Source organism: Stegodyphus dumicola, chromosome 2, assembly GCF_044657685.1.
Source record: "Stegodyphus dumicola isolate Sdum_Otavi_A_Nest chromosome 2, ASM4465768v1".
NCBI lineage: Eukaryota > Metazoa > Arthropoda > Arachnida > Araneae > Eresidae > Stegodyphus > Stegodyphus dumicola.
In genome coordinates this window covers 219,213,274-219,229,764 of record NC_140769.1, presented here as the reverse complement: position 1 = coordinate 219,229,764, position 16,491 = coordinate 219,213,274, and the positions used below count along the sequence as shown (strand labels likewise).

The 16,491-nt window shown below is 34.1% G+C and overlaps 1 protein-coding gene across 1 annotated transcript in view; it reads left to right on the top strand.

The window, feature by feature from the left end:
- LOC118201420 (uncharacterized) overlaps window positions 1-16,491 on the top strand; it is a 298,201-nt gene extending 281,710 nt beyond the window's left edge. The window contains exons 50-53 of the mRNA XM_085810260.1: window positions 3,924-4,139; window positions 4,986-5,054; window positions 9,017-9,298; window positions 16,287-16,491. Coding sequence (XP_085666386.1) covers window positions 3,924-4,139; window positions 4,986-5,054; window positions 9,017-9,298; window positions 16,287-16,427 — 708 coding nt within the window. The 3' untranslated portion in view covers window positions 16,428-16,491. The remainder of the gene's footprint in view (window positions 1-3,923; window positions 4,140-4,985; window positions 5,055-9,016; window positions 9,299-16,286) is intronic.

Genomic DNA, 16,491 nt, shown 5'->3' with positions numbered 1-16,491 from the left:
AAATAACTGTCAACGAACTTTAGTTTAATCATTTTCTTCCCTTTTCGAACCATTTGCCCAAAATTTTGGATGCCAGTATGCCCGTACTCTTCATAGTCATCTAAAATTCAGTAAAATAAATTGTTGCCTCTAATATATGATTATTTTTGTTTTTTCGCTCTTAATAGCTTTCGTTAAATGGTGTGCTATTGCATAAACATTCCTAGCATTTAAATGAAGCTGTTATAGCTCTGAAGGTTACCATTATCAATTTCAAACTTTTGTATGTTTGTCTTGGTTAGCTCATTATCTCCAAAACTAGAGCTTTTATTAGAAGAGTGCTAGAAAAGTTCGATTACAATTTTAGGAGGAAAAGGATTGTTTTCCCTCCCACGCAAGGCCCTAATATTCTTTCTTTGCTATTTCCTGCGCATAAATTGGCCTTTTTTTTCTGTGCGTGTACCTCTTGGTTGTTTGTGTGCCATGTAGTATTTGTAATACCAGAAACTGCAGCAAGATCTCGAAAAACGTAACAAAAACCAACGCATCCGGTGAAATTGGCTGCCCTAGCAAATTGGTTGAGTTTTTCGCCTATTAGCAGAAGCCATGGAGGTAGGAAGTTAGATGGAGTGGCCCTAAACCGGTTTTCTCATATCCTGCTTTGAAGCACTGGCGATGCCTTCTTTGGTGACCAAAACATTGGGTAATTTACCATCGAGTTCAATGGGTTTTGACACAATCAGATGTAAATATTTTGTAATTACGTCGTAAATATGCATATAAATGTATATATTTTGTTTTTCTACAATACTTCAGAGTCTTATGTATATGAAAAGAATACATTTTTAAACAACATTTCATTCTGAACGGAATTAAATGCTATACTTTTCACAGAACAGTTTGCTCAGAATGGTTTTGTTGGAAATATTTTTAAGTTAATTACATTACAATAATATTTCGTTAATTACATTAGAAAAAAATTGAAGGTAATTCAATTTGATTCGGTTAAGGATTACAAAAATTAAGCTCAAAGTTTATTGTATTATTAAAATTATGCATTATTTCTTTTCTATTTATAGAGCTTCTTCCTAAATACTTTCTCAAATATGACATGATTTTTAAGCTTCTAAGGCATTTTTAAATCGAAAACTATAAGTCAGTTTATAATTAATGCTCTATTCGATCCATTTCAAATTAGAGCACCTTTTAATTTAATATCGAAATACTTTAAATATTAATAATATTTATAATATTAACTTTTTCTGAATATTTCTGAAAGGGAATAAAGTAAGGATTATTTTTTAAATATTATTTAAAACTTGTAACTGACTTATTATAAAATGTAAGGGGACTAATTCTTTTAATTATACTTATTAGACATTCTTTACCCTTAACTAAATATTAGTAAATAATAACCCTTAACTAAATATTAGTATATAATTTTAATTTCAACAATACATATTCCAAAACTCTTCTTTATTACTTCTTAAATACGCATCTCATAGAAATTGCTTTACAATACCTTTTAACAGATTGCTTTCCAGCACGAACAATTCTTGCTTAAATAGTTTTATAACGTATTTGTCAACAAGATGTCAATTTATGTTTACAATTCAATGTTAAGGTTATTATATATTTAGATAATATTTATAATCATTATAAATTTAGATACATTTAATAATTAAATTTCTTCACAGTAACTTTCACGGTTACTCGTATGAATGAATAAATCCTTCATGTCAAATACATTTATAAATAATTTAATAAATATTTACTTATTTTGTTAAAGGCACATACATGCTTTTTGAAAGCACATGCATAAATACCCATACATATTTCATATTTTTCATTTCCGGCATGTGGAAATCTTTAATTTTTGTGCGTTCGCTATATTTTTTGAGTAAAGTAATTTACACTAATTTTAAAAAGTACATGTTACAATAATATGTGGATGTGAAAAAAATTTATTTTATTTAAAACATTTTGGCGTCTGGAACATAACATAAAAGTAGCGAATACTGTATTAAAGCTATCGAAAAATGTACACAATTTTAAAGGTGCGGTGAGGTATTTTTCATTCTTTAAGCATAACGTTTTTGCTAAAACCTATATTTTTATAGTTCAACAGCTTAGAATTTAATGAAAAAAATTCATAATCAAAATCGCTATTGTTAGTTATCGAAAAATAACCAAGATGGGATTTTTTGCGTAAATGTCGCTAAACTATACAAATTGCTGTTATCCATCATACTAGGAACGTTTCTTTTATGCGGGAGTGTCTCGTTTTTTCGATTTGTATGGAACTGTCTTGTGTCGAAATGCTATCAGAGCGCTGTCAAGCGAGATTCTGAATGTAAACAAAAAACAACCCATCTGGTGACCGAAGCTTCGAAGTTGTGCTTCACTTCTAATGCCGATTTGACCACTCTTTCCTTTCTTACCTCCATGGCAGAAGCCCCGGAAAGGGGGGGGGTAATGGTAGCTTAACACAAGCACACAGTACTTAAAACCGCGGTTGTTGTCTCATTCTTATCTGAGATGCTCTTTAAAATTTCATTACCTGAGCAATAATTCTCACTAGAAAAGTATAAAATGAAATACTTCTTTTAATTATCTGTAAAGTAATTGCATTACCAAAGCTGGAGTTTGGATGGCAAAATTTTAATCCTTTTTATGAAAAATTGTGACTTTTTTTCCGCCTTCCAGACGCATTGCTGCCATCCTTGAAGTAAAAAAAACTGGGAGGTTCTCGCTCAAAAACTGGGAATTTCCTGAAAGTTTTCGCACTATGTGGCAGCACCGTTTCAAAGAATTCCAAACTGACTTAAAATCACTTTATAGTGCATGATTCGGGTTACTCAATCACTTATAAAACAATTCTGATGTAAAATTCTTCGATTATCAATTAGATATTTCAAATTTTATGTTACTGGGCTAATTTTATTTGGTAATTTTCTCATACTTTTATAGTGAGATACGTACTATTTTTAAAATTTTTATTTATCAAAGTAATTTAAATACTATGAAATCAAAATCACTAATTACTGTACATACTATTATATATGTGGATAAACTGGTAATATACCATTTATTGATGAAAAACAAAATTGCATAAAAATATTATTGATTTTAAATCTTCGTAAAAATATCTAAAACTGTCCAGAGTACATTAGGGCAGTTCAGATTAAATTAAATTCAGCAGGAAAAATTATGCCAATTTATAGTTAGAAAACGTTTTCCTTAGTGCTTTTCTTCAGTAAGGGCTAAAAATTAAAAAGTCGGAGTCCGAGAGATGTGATGAAAAACTGAAACAGTTGACAGCTTATGGTAAAATTTTTCGAGATAAGGGACGATAGTTCGTACTCTATCCACTGGTACCAGAGCTGTAAATAAATTTTTCAATCTACAGTGCAAAACGAAAAAAGGAAAACGAACCGATTTCCATGATTTAAAAAATCGAGAAAATAATTAAGAACAAAGAAAAACTATGTAAAGCATTTTGGTGAAATTTTGCGGGGGGAAAAAATAATGTTCTTCCAATTTTAGTACGAAGTTCATTTTTGCTCCACCGAAGTCTTAGAAAATTAACGTTCGGCGAAAATTTGTTACCCTAAAGTAATAGTTCTATTAAAAAAAAAAAAAACTGCTCGTGTTTTCTGCCTTAAGCAAGTTTTGATTGCGGAGACTGTTTTCCTCTGTATGTAAACTTGTGCAGCCATGTATAATTTCCCTACATAGTGTTAATTTGCCATCATATTTGCTTAATTTATATTACATGATTCTTTCCATGAAAATTCTATCAAACCAGATATCGCAATTTTTCTTCTTTCATTTATGGAAGCCATTGCATTATTTACTATAATAATCTGAGTTCTTAGTTTTGAAATTTTATATATGATGTTAATAAATAATAAACTTATCACTTTCATGGCTTCCGTGTACAGCTGAGAGAACTAAGGGAGAAGATGAAGGAACTGCGCGTTAAGGTTGGTGATAAAGCCAAAGATCTGATGGAAAAACTTAAAGAAAAAGCAAGGGACTTTGTCCGCGAGTTACTTGATAAACTTGGACTGGAAAAGTCAAAGCGATCCGAAGAGGAAATCGAGGCTGCTCTTGCAGATTTTAATATCAAGGATATCTTCAAGAGGTTGAGGGACTATGTGAGTATATTTTTTGAATAAGAACAATAAAGCATCAGTAGAACAATAAAGCATCAGTAGAACAATAAAGCATCAGCTTAATTTTGGCTCCACTAATACACACACAGCAGTCCTGCATATTATGTTGTCACGTGATTCCCTAACTCCTCTCGTTTTTCTGTTTAGGAAGTTAGTCTCCTGTTTAGGAAGTGTTTATGTACTTTGCATATAACCTATTCTTATCCTCCTATATACCTTAAATTATGCCTAGATTACTGCACATCTACAGCATTCCCATCCTCCTATATACCTTAAATTATGCCTAGATTACTGCACATCTACAGCATCTAATACATATATCTATATATATCATATAAGATTCTATATACGAAGGTTACTTAGGCAATAAGTTTTTAATTTCTGAGATATGAAAATTAATTTAAAATTAACCTTTCAAACCTAATAATTAACCAAAAGTTAGAAAACTAATTTGCGAGCCAGTGCTCTTTGCAACTCTTTAACGATTGCTAAGACATGCAATTCCAAATCTAAAGTCAAGCGCATATTTATTAGCCATTCCTGGGCGTTTTACAAACTTAAAATAATAATGCCAACTAAAACGATGGTTTTTCGACATTGTAAACAAGCCCGTTTGTCCTGATGGATAAATTACGAATTTTGTAAGGAAACAAATATATAATAACAAACTATGCACATTTTAATACAAATAAAAATGAATACAACAAAGTGCTTCTACGAAAATTATTTGTGAATAATATTCTTCCATTCTACCTGCATTACTTTATAAAGTATTTTTAATTTATACTTTTTCTCATCCCATAATCTTTTATTATTTTATTTCTCTAGCTGTTGAAAGATGTTAACAAAGAAGAGTTGAAAGCAAAGGTTGAAAAAATCTTCGGTAAAGGTAGTGAGGTAAGCATTTCTCTTATTCTAAAAATGTGCAATATAATACTACCCCTCCATAAAAAAAAGGCGCAATGATCGAATTTGAGGTGTTTGAGCCAGCCATAGACAAACCATGGATATTATAACAAGGAAAATAACCGATGTCCTTCTTTTTCTGTATATATTCTAAATTTACCCTTTCTCAGTCCACCAATATGGTTAGTGAAGTAGAACAATAAAGTGATATTATAATACAAGGTAATCAAAAAAGTTATTGCTGTTTCTGATAGGACTTTTGAAGAGTGAACCCCATCATAAAAATAGCCGCCAAACCTGGCGAATAAGTGGTAAAAATGAAAGTTCGGACATTGACCAAGAATATAAAAGCGCGTTGCATCGGTACTTCAAATAAAACTCATTCAGCGACTGATTGAAATGACGCGTCAAAGGCGTTCGTTCGGAGTTGTTCGCTGTATGATTTTAAAGTAGGCCTGTCAGAAGCAGAATCAAATCGCCGAATTTTCCAGGCCTTTGGGAATGATGCCGTTAACGTACGAACTGCTAGGCAATGGTTCCAAAAGTTCAGGGTCAGGGGATATGTCTCTTAGTGATGCACCACCCAGCGGTCGGCCACAAGCGCTAGAAGATGAGGCCCTGAGAGCAGCCATAGAGAGTGACAATGGCCAAACATGTGGTGAGCTTGCTCCACAACTTCCAAGTATCTGATGAAACGATAAGACTCCATTTTCACCGCATGGGAAAGGCATACAAGCTGAGCAATTGGGTACCCCACTCACTGTCCGATGCAAACAAGCAACAGCGTATCGCTACCTGTTTGTTATTGCTTACTGGGCACCGCAATACATCCTTATTTGATCGAGTATTCACCAGCGATGAAAAATGGGTCCAGTATGACACATCTAGGCGTCCCAGACATCGGTTGTCACCACGGAACCCTGTGCCTCACACTGCGAGACCTTCTCTCCACTCACGCAAGATCATGCTCTGTATCTGGTGGACAAGTCGCCAAGTGGTGCACTATGAGCTCCTGCCAGTGGGCCAAACCATCACGACAGGCCTGTACTCGCAGCAGTTGGAACGTGTGCATCAGGCACTGATGCATAAAGAGCCAGCATAAGTTAATCATAAGGGTGTACTCCTCTTCCATGACAATGCGATGCCGCATGTGATTCGGGAGGCCAGGGACACCATCCAGCGACTGGACTGGGAGACACTACCCCATCCACCACACTTTCCAGACCTCGCGTTAAAAGACTACCACCTTTTCCATTCCCTGGGAAATCCTTCAACAACCGGCCAGACCTCGAAAAGACCCTCACGGACTTCTTTGCGTCCAAGACACCTGAGTTTTACCACGATTGCATTACACAGCTAGCCACTCCTTGGCAAAAGAAACTGGATTTCAATGGTGATTACTTTGAGGATTAGTTGTGATTATTATTTGTTTTATGGCTTTTTCTTTCTGACTGTCCAAAACGGCAAGAATTTTTTTGGTTACCTTGTAATATAATCAGTGACATGCGCAATAAAATAAGAAGTAATTACATGACTTTTCAAGTATAAGAAGAGAATTTATTCTTCTAAAAATATTTCTTTGAATTCCAGATGTATGAGTAAAAACTAAAACAGCATCTCCCAGCAATGCTAAAATTGTATACTGGCACTTTTTCTATCGAGGTACAGATTTACAGCTTTGTTTTTTATTGCCATTATACACTGGTCATCAAAATTAAAGGATAATGAGAAAAAATATGCTCACTAAGTTAATGTTGCAACCAATGCCCAATGCTGTAATTATTTATGTTAATTAAATACAACTAAACACAAAATTGCACTTCCGAGCATACGTTAGCACCAAAAATATGCAAATTCGGTGATTGACAATGTGGTACACAATGGAATGGAAACACGCTGAAATTCCTGTCCGTAGTGTTCTTTAAAGTGAATGTCGTTTCTGAGTTTCTGAGAGTGATCAGTATTCAGTAGTTATGGCTCAAAGGCATCTAAGTGAAGGTCAAATGAGGCGATTAATTGGTAGAATCGAGGGAGGTCAAACACAAAGAGGCAGTCCAAAATTTAAATATCTGTCAAAGCGTCATCAAGAGTTTGGGGCCGCTTTTTAAGGACTGGATCAGTTGATAATCTGCCTAGTCAAGGGCGACCAAGAGCAACAACTGCATTAGAAGATCGTTTTCTGTCGTTGTCGGCTCGAACAAACCGCGAAGCGACTACAAGAGATTTGGTTTTAGACCTTCCGGCTGCCACAGGAACTTGAATTAGCCATTATATTGTTGCATAAAGGCTTAACGAGGTTGAACTGTGTGCGAGAAAACCTATGGTTTGTGTCCCACTCACTCCAACTTCCAGAAGGCCCCATTTAAATTGGTGCGATCATTATGTTCAATGGAACCAAGACGACTATGTCCGAATATTGTTTACTAACGAGTCCAGATATAGTCTAAACATTTATTTTAGACGCATTTTGTGCTCTTTCTTGTCCGCGAAATATCTCGTTTCCGTGAAATATCTTGTTTCTGCGACTGCGGTTTAATTTGTGGAGGAATCAAGAAAAAGAGCCGCACCGAGCTGTATATCTTTCAAGGAAGCTCTGTAATCGCTAGGTGATATGTAGACAAGGTATTGGAACCTCAAGTTAGACTGCTAAGGGCTGCTGTTGGTCCAGACTTTTTGCTAATGGAAGACAATGCTTGGCCTCATCCAGCATACGTAGTGTCAGAATACTTGCAAACAGAAGATATCACTCGAATGGCTCGGATTCAAGTCGGAACAGTGTGGAATTTCAGGGTGAGCCGAATTTCAAGGTGCTAAATTCCTCCCCGGACCCTCTAAGAGCTGAAATCTGAACTTTTAGATGAGTGATGTGCAGTTCACAAGACTTGATCAACACTTTGTTAAAGTCTATGAATCTAAGATGTGAGGTTGTAGAGCTATTAGCTTATTTCGAAGCAAGGATGAAAAATGAGCAATGCCCTCGCAGGGACACGAACCACGGACCTCTCGAATACGCATTGAACGTCTGACCACTACACCAAGAAGGCATGCTAAGAAGGCGGGAGAAATACTTTATATACTCCCCCTTTTTAAAGAGCGACTGGAGATTAGGGGACCCAGTCGCCAAATCCTGATAGTGGAGAAACATTACAATATTCATTAGAAGCTTTTCTTCACCAAGCTTTTCTTCGGGCGCCACTGTAGAACTATTAAGTTATTTCGAAGAAGGAGAGATGAAAATGAGCAATGCCTTCGCCGGCACTCGAACCACGGATCTCTCAAAAACGAGCCCAGTGTGCTGACCACTACACCACGAAGGCATGCTAAGAAGGTGAGAGAAATACCTTATAAAGTATGCATATCTTATACACCATATTAAAAAAAAGGTTTTCCACAAGCAGCTACGTAATTTTTCCGTCATTTTCCAATTTCCATAAATTTGGTTTTAATTTCAATATTTAGCGAATAATCAACTGCCAAACATTATAGTTTATGTTAACTAATTCTTTTATGCGAATTTTTCATTAAGTATCAGTTACGTTTTATTTTTATAATTAGCCTTTAATTTTGATGACCAGTGTATTAAACTATGTTAATTGGTTATGTAGGAAAAAATTCTCTATAGGTTCTCTGATAGTTCACTGAAGTTTTTCCGAAACTCATATGCGAAAATCTCAAAAAATGAAGCCACTTCTTTAGGGTTCAGTTTCTAATGAATATTGTAAACTGCACTCTATTCATTTATTTAAATACAAATTATTTATAAAATATACAGACCAGTTGCTATTCTGCATCAAAAATTGGCCTTTTTCAACTATTTCGTCATAGAAAAGCCCTGAAATAACTATTAGCTATTGAGTTAAGATCTATCGAATACCTGATAATTCCATTATAAACGGATCTTTTCAGATTTCATTCGCGTGAATAATTCTAATTACAAATTTATTCTCTTACAGATGGGTGATGCTTTGTTGGAACTCATCAACAAAAAGGGCGAAAAATACAAGCAGAAACTCCTCGACTTAGTTGACCGATTTTTGGGCAAAAAAGAAGAGAGAGCCTTGGCACACCGATCTCTGCAAGACTACTGGGAAAAAATAAAAGAGTATTTTAAGGACCTCCACATTACACTCAAAGAAAAGTACATGAAATTCGGCGAATGGGTCAAGAATGCCATCGACAAAGGTCTTGCCAAATCCAAGGATAAGCTTGAAAACATCAAGAGCATCGCACGTGAGGTTAGTCACAGAAAATTACTAATCTTACAATTGTTCCTAATTACTTTATTGAACTTTAAGTTCCTAATCTTTTTTTCAACATAAGGTGTTATTGCTATTAATCCTACTGATTTGAAGACAATATAGATCAAATCCATAAATTCCTCATAACCACAAGTAAAAGAGCGCCTGTTGTGCTGGCCAAGGTCTCGGGCACCTCGCAGGAGTTTAGCCGGCTGTCTCCCAATTTTGATGCCAAAACGTTGGAGCACAAATACAGGAATCACTTAGTCCTCTTTTCTTACGACTAGCTTCTTGAGGGTGTCCATAATGAGTGAATAACATAATGTCAGATTAATGTTTTTGAATGTCCTTGATAGAAATATTCGGTAAATAAATTAACACCTTATTCGAGGGCACATTGAAAATCTTATTTCATCATCGATATATTAGTACACAATTATCAGTTTTGCGTAAACAACAAATATTCTTTAAGGACCATAATTTTAAAGGATATAAGATAAGTGCTTTCAGAAAACCTTCATGCATAACTTATCGGCAAAAAATTTTTAATTTTCAAAATTATTATTCATTAGTTATCAAATGACGCCTCCATTTTGGAATCTCCTCTCCAATTTGAAGATTACATATGGCGGCAGACTCAGTGTCCTGAAAGTTTCTAACTAAACCTGTCTGATTCTATAATTCAGCATGATTAAGCTTTAAAAAATTCAACTTCGTCGAAATTAATTCCTGTCTAATAAAGGCAACGCTATTTTTTAAAGTGATTAGAGGAAACTGAAATGAGGCATGTATACATCCATCAATTGTGATGGTTTATCAATTGCGAAACATACATCTTACTTAACATATACCAAGAAGAAATAAAATTTGCAGGTGCAGAGATATTTTATTGGTGGATAAAGGGCTTATGAATTTCTACCGTTCTGTTTACACTACCACTTTACTGCAGCAAGGTCTACAAATTATGCTTAACTGTTTGATAGGAGTGCATTTTTTATTTAAAGTCCAAATTGCACTGAGACCCACTGAGCTTTCGATTTTTCAGATAAATCATAATTTAACCGGACTGCATCGGAGCCCTAAATAAGGGAGTTCGGGCACTTCTTTTATGTGTAATTGAAGTGCAATTTCAACAGAAAATTTTTCTGACCTCGAAAACACTTTTTAAAATCTTAAAAATCAATTCTAGCTCCTGAATGCATGATTGTCTTTTCCTGGGAAATAAACCCTTAGACGGAGGTTGAGACCTTTAGAAAAGAAAACTCCACACACACATGTCAAATGCTTATTTTGCAGAAAATGCGGTGAATTTATATAAGAGCGGGTAAATTTTTCGTTTCCTTTTGTCTTGCACGTCCAATGCTAGAGACTTCCCGCGGAAAAGAGTACTTGCAGACCTTTTGGAACGACGTAGCCAAATATGGGATGGGGGATTTTCCTTTATATAGAACCTTACGTTTGTTCTCAGCTTACAAATGAGCGTTTATTTTGGGAGAAATCGTTTTCCCTGTCACATTTTGTTTGAGAACTACTAGAATCACATCGGAAAGGGTAGTGTTCAAAAATTGTTGGTCTGTTTCCCTCTTTGGTTTCATACTTACATCTCCTTTAAAATTTCTTGCGTACTCCGATGCAGTTTCTAATATTCTCTCTATTCTCATTAGTGACTTTTTAACCGTTTTACCTGTTTTCACTGGTGCGATGAAAAAAGAATGATGTTTGTTTCTATCATCCCTTGAAAAAATACATTGTAACACACATTCAAGACTGAAATTCAGTCGGAGCCCAGTTCAGCTATTTCTTAGTTTTTGAGTGAAACTCCAATTCCAGCCGGAGCCCTAAATAAGACAAAGTTCGGTATTTTATTTTATTATTCAACTATTTATCACTAATTTAAAAATTCTCATTTATCTTTTTACATTTAATTTTTAATTATATAATTATTTTAATTTTTTGGCTTATTAATTATTTTACTATTTGTATTATTTTATTATTGATTTTTTTCCTGACGGCCTTCCACATTTCTAATTTTAAAAATTAAGTCCTGCTTAAATTTGTTCTTTTTGGCATTAAAAAGCTGTCACTATTGAAAAAAGTAATTTTTAACGGTAAACTAAGAAATGCGATTCTGGCTCTACATAGAAACCCAGACTCTATCACCAGTTTTATCTTGAATAGGACTTTGAATCAAAATCCACTTACTCATAAAACTCAATATTTTCCTACTGCTGTCCAAACGGAAGATCTTTCGATATGAGATATGGATGCCGCAAATGAAAATTTAATGATAAAGCAATTGTGATTAAAGTTTCGTCATACCAGTTTTTGAAAATTCGCTTTATTTATTGGTTTTAATGTAAAGGTTATCGAACTTAAAAGCTTTTCATTATTGCTAAAAACCTGAAAAGACCAAAAGGCACAGAAAATTTAGGTTCAGTTTTATAAAATTTATCTATTTTGGATCAAAATTCTGCAGAAATCATTTCAGTAATTACCATAGTAAATAAATTAAATGTTTTTAAAGAACTTAACCATTCGTTAATACAGTCAAAAGTTCGTTAACGCCCACTCCACTCTAGAGAACAATTTCTCAATCCCCGAACTATCAAGTGTAACACCAATGCACTGCATTCCCATTTAGTGGACATTCCCAAATTAGCGGACAAAAACCCTAGTCCTGTGCGCTACCAAGCGATTGTTTGTATATTCAAACTAATAAGCGATCTAGAAGATCAAACGGTAATATTCTAAGCAGCGGTAATCTGAATCAACTGAAACATACTTTAAGCAAGTGGTATTGCACAGTACATGAATTTCATGTGAGAGGGCAAAAGCATTATGGAGGGCATTTTGATTTGTTTCTTTGATAAAATTTAGGCCTTTCTGAGTAATGGTCCATATCTCAGACAAATCCAAAGTAAAAAATCTGATGTGGCCAGCATGGACCTCCCGCCAATTCCATGTTAGGATATGCAATTGACGGAATATCACCGAGCTTTAAGTAAACTATCACTTCCGGTTGATAGTTTTTGAACAAAATTTAATCTGTTTATAAACTTTATGGCTTAATGTTAATTATAAATACTACTCATTATTTATCATCCTATTCTCTCACATAATGGGCAATGAGCAATAACTATACGCGCTCATCAACACACATCGAGTTCAAAATACCGCATCTATAGTAGTACATCCTCTGGTCGTGTAGCGTTTGGGATTCACAAATCAATGACTTAACAATTACAAAATTTTTTAAAGAAACGTATCTTTAGAATTCCCGATAGTGTTATCATATTGTATTGCCATACATTTCTTCTTAAATTCGGTACATTACTATATATATATATATATATATATATATATATAGTGATAAGCTTTGGTGGCAGCATCCTTTTATTTGAAAACTGATTCAACACAAAAAGTGAATTGAAAACATTGAGGTTGAGGCTAATAACATTTAACTGCTTTAGAATGAACTTTTCTCGTTGCATTTAGCATAATTCTAAGAATACATTTAATGCTTGTAAATGTAAAAAGTAGTTCTCAATCACATACCTGTTTTTAATACCAAATTTGAGAACTGTAGGATTACCTCATAGAATACTTTTTTATGAAAGTCTGTTGAGAGCTTCCAGTAAAGTATCATTTCTGGTTTATCAATTTTAACCAAATCTAATATACTGTTTCCATTGATATAAAAGTCCTAAATATTAAAACTGGAAAGGTTTGGTTATATTTTAACATAGTTTTCCATTCAAAACTGCTATGGGCTTCAAGCATTCTGGCGTAAATACAGAAAACAGAAATTGCATAAATGTAAGAGTTATCGTAGGCGAAAAGATCATCACAACATCATTGTAAAAACAATAAAATCGTACTCATTCATTCGTGCTCATTCAATGAAATCTCTTTACCGACTTTTTTTTTACTTCCCCTGCTCCTGTATATATGTTGGCAGGAGGTAAAAAGGGTCTTGAACCAGTAGTATGTAAGTTTATTACGTTTCCTTGCAAATGGGTAGAAATAAATTTTTAATACACTTGGTACACCACTAACTACCCAGCGAACGACTAACATCAGAAGCAATAATTATTCCCCCCTTACATTTCTAAATAATCATGCACAAAGAGGTTACGGTGAATTTTTCAACCAATAAAATGACACACTTCCTTTCCCACGTATTGACTTTTTCTTTTCTTCTAACTCATTTTTAGTTGGAATTGCATGTTAAATTTATTTTTTGTCAACTTTTCATTGATTTAAGAGTTTATGAAAATCAACACAGCAGTCGCATACAATATTCGAAGTTAAACTGAATTATTTGATTATGGTTTATGTCGATGTTTTCTTTTCCTAATGCATCATTCCATTCAGTCAAATACATATAAATAAAAACAATTGATTTCTTCAAAAAACGATTAATTTTTTATTGAAACACAACAGTCTGCAAATGGTTTTCAAAAAACCTGAGACAAATTAAAGAAAAATTTTATCACATTAGGACAAGAGTCACCCCCCTCCAGTTATGAGTCTTATCACCAATCACTCCTTTTTTTAATTCATTCCTTCTTTTTTTTAATTCAAACATTGTAACGCGCTTAAAATCTAATAACCAAAAAATAGCAAAGCGAATCGGTTAAAGTTGATTAAATGAAGCTGATCAAACTTTAGTCTCATTCAAATCTTAAATCACGTTCCAATTTCTTATATTGAAAATCTTTATTTTGGACCATAAATCTAAAAGGATAAACCCTGTTATAATTTTTTATTTGCATTGCAGTGTTTTCATAGTGCTACCGGTTAATCCTGACTTCGAAAGGTTTTAGTAGCAAAGTCTTTCATGATACTCGTAGTATCGAAAGAGATTTATTGTCAATGAATGTTAAAATGTTCTATATTATTTTATCAGTTGGAGGTTATCTTTATTATATGCGGCTTGAGTGTCTGTTTGTCGCCAATAGTTTATTGGTTGCTTGCGTAACTGTACTAGCCAATGGGGTGAAGTTGCCACGGCATTCAAATAGTCCATATACACTATTTCCATATATGCAGTTATCATTTTTTGAATTAAATTATCATGGTACTTAAGAACATTTAAATATTTTAATACATATAATTGTTGCTTATTATGCATTTAACTATATTTGTATATGAATTACCTAGAAACTTGCAAACGTTGAGAAATTAAAGGAGACGAAACCAACTAACGAGTTGTGCGTAGTACATCTCATCAGGTAGGTTTACTCAAACTCTCATGCTAAATATCCTTTCGCGTAAAGAGTTTTAAAATTTTGCCCGATTTTATTCCGATATTGTATTCTAAACTGAATTTTCAGCTGAACGCAAATTGAGCGTGTCAGGGGGAACGTGACATTTGTTTGCATTAGCAATGGCCTGTTTTTGAAATGGTTTATAACTGAACGCAAATTGAGCATGTCAGGGCGAACGTGAACATTTGTTTGCATTTGCAATTATCTGTTTTTGAAATGGTTTACAACTGAATTCAGTAATTCAGTTTGAATTAGCAGACACCTTTGGCCAAATCATTTATTTACAATTTACAATATCTAGAACAGCGGTCATTTCGTATAACCGCCGGGCTTTCTAGTTTTATTATAAGATCTTAAAAATTCAGGCTTTTAAAATAAAATTCGCGCAATATTAAAGTATATTTCTTAGTTCCTCGAGTTATGTTATAAACTCATAACAAACAGGTGATTGCGACTCCATTTCAATCTTTGGAGTAAATATGCGACATTATTTCAAACAATTCAGAATATGAATATGATACACATACAAAGAAATTTTGAACCAATTTTATTAGCTAAGAGAAAATTATGCTTTCTTTTTATTTTGTAGTCATTAGGTTATATCAATGCAGAAATGTGAAAAATGTTCAACGCCCTGACCGCGATTCGAACTCTGGACCTCTCGAATACAGGTCGAATGTGTTTCCACTTACATCATGAAGACACGCAGTAAGGAGGGAGAAAATACCTTATATACTCCTCTCTTTTAAAGGGTGACTTGGGATGAGCAGACCCTAAAGCCAAATCCTAGTGGTGGTAAATCAATTATCCACAACCCTTTAGTTCAGGTGCCATTGTAGAGTCATTAAGTTATATAAATGTAGAAACGTTAAAAATGCGCAGTGCCCTCGCCGGAATTCGAACTGCGGATTTCCTGAATATGAGTTGAGTGTGCTTCCAATTTTCACAGCATCTAACTATCACTGCTTAAGAATCTTCTACATTCTAGCATATCATCACCCATGAAATTAAATTCACTTTCAGCAGTGGATTCAAGGAAGGAAATTTAAACACATTTAATTACGGTTGTTGATACTGAGAAGTTCTGTTTTTCATCTGCTTAAGCCTCAATACTTCAGCGTAAAAGTTTGCAGGATCAATCCCCCCCCCCGTTTTTTGCGTTTTTGTAAGAAAAGTGATAATGTGATAGTCTCTGATTTCTTGGTGTAATAGAAATATTTTCATTTTCTGAAAGAGCATTTGGCAATTTATCTACTAATTTTGTCAAACGAATGACAGCAGTTGCTTCACAATACAAAACAGGCTTGATGCCATCAAAGTTATTTATTAAACTAATAAGACAGAGCTAATTAAAGAAAACTCCCCCCCCCATAAAATCAGCCCATTCTATATATGCCTCTTTCAGAATAATTTTGCAGTCCAATAAAAATTAATTAACCTTTCCAGAACTCCTACTAATTTTGCAGTCTCTGAACCAATAAAAATTAATCATGGACATTTACATTCAATACTACCGGTCCACAATGACACCGGACATAACGATAGTTAAACATGCATACGCATCTCAAATCTAGAAGTTCCAGATTTGTAAGTAAAAAATTCGGAATTGGGGGTAACTCCGGAACACAACCATCCCTGAACAAGGTTGTCAAAATAAGAACAAGAATCTATAAATCTGAGTAATTGTGAACTAAATTTAGCTTTTTAAATTGCAGTTCATTGACCATGCCAAGGGTGTCAGCAAGGAAGTTGCAGAAGAGGCTCTTGACTTCATGAGACCCTACAAAGATGATTTGGGATCTCTATGGGAACAACTGAAGGAAACCGTCAAAGACATTGTCAACAAGAAAGATTAAGGCACTCTTATATGATTATTGATGTAAATTAATAATTTATGAAAATAAATTATTTGTAATACGA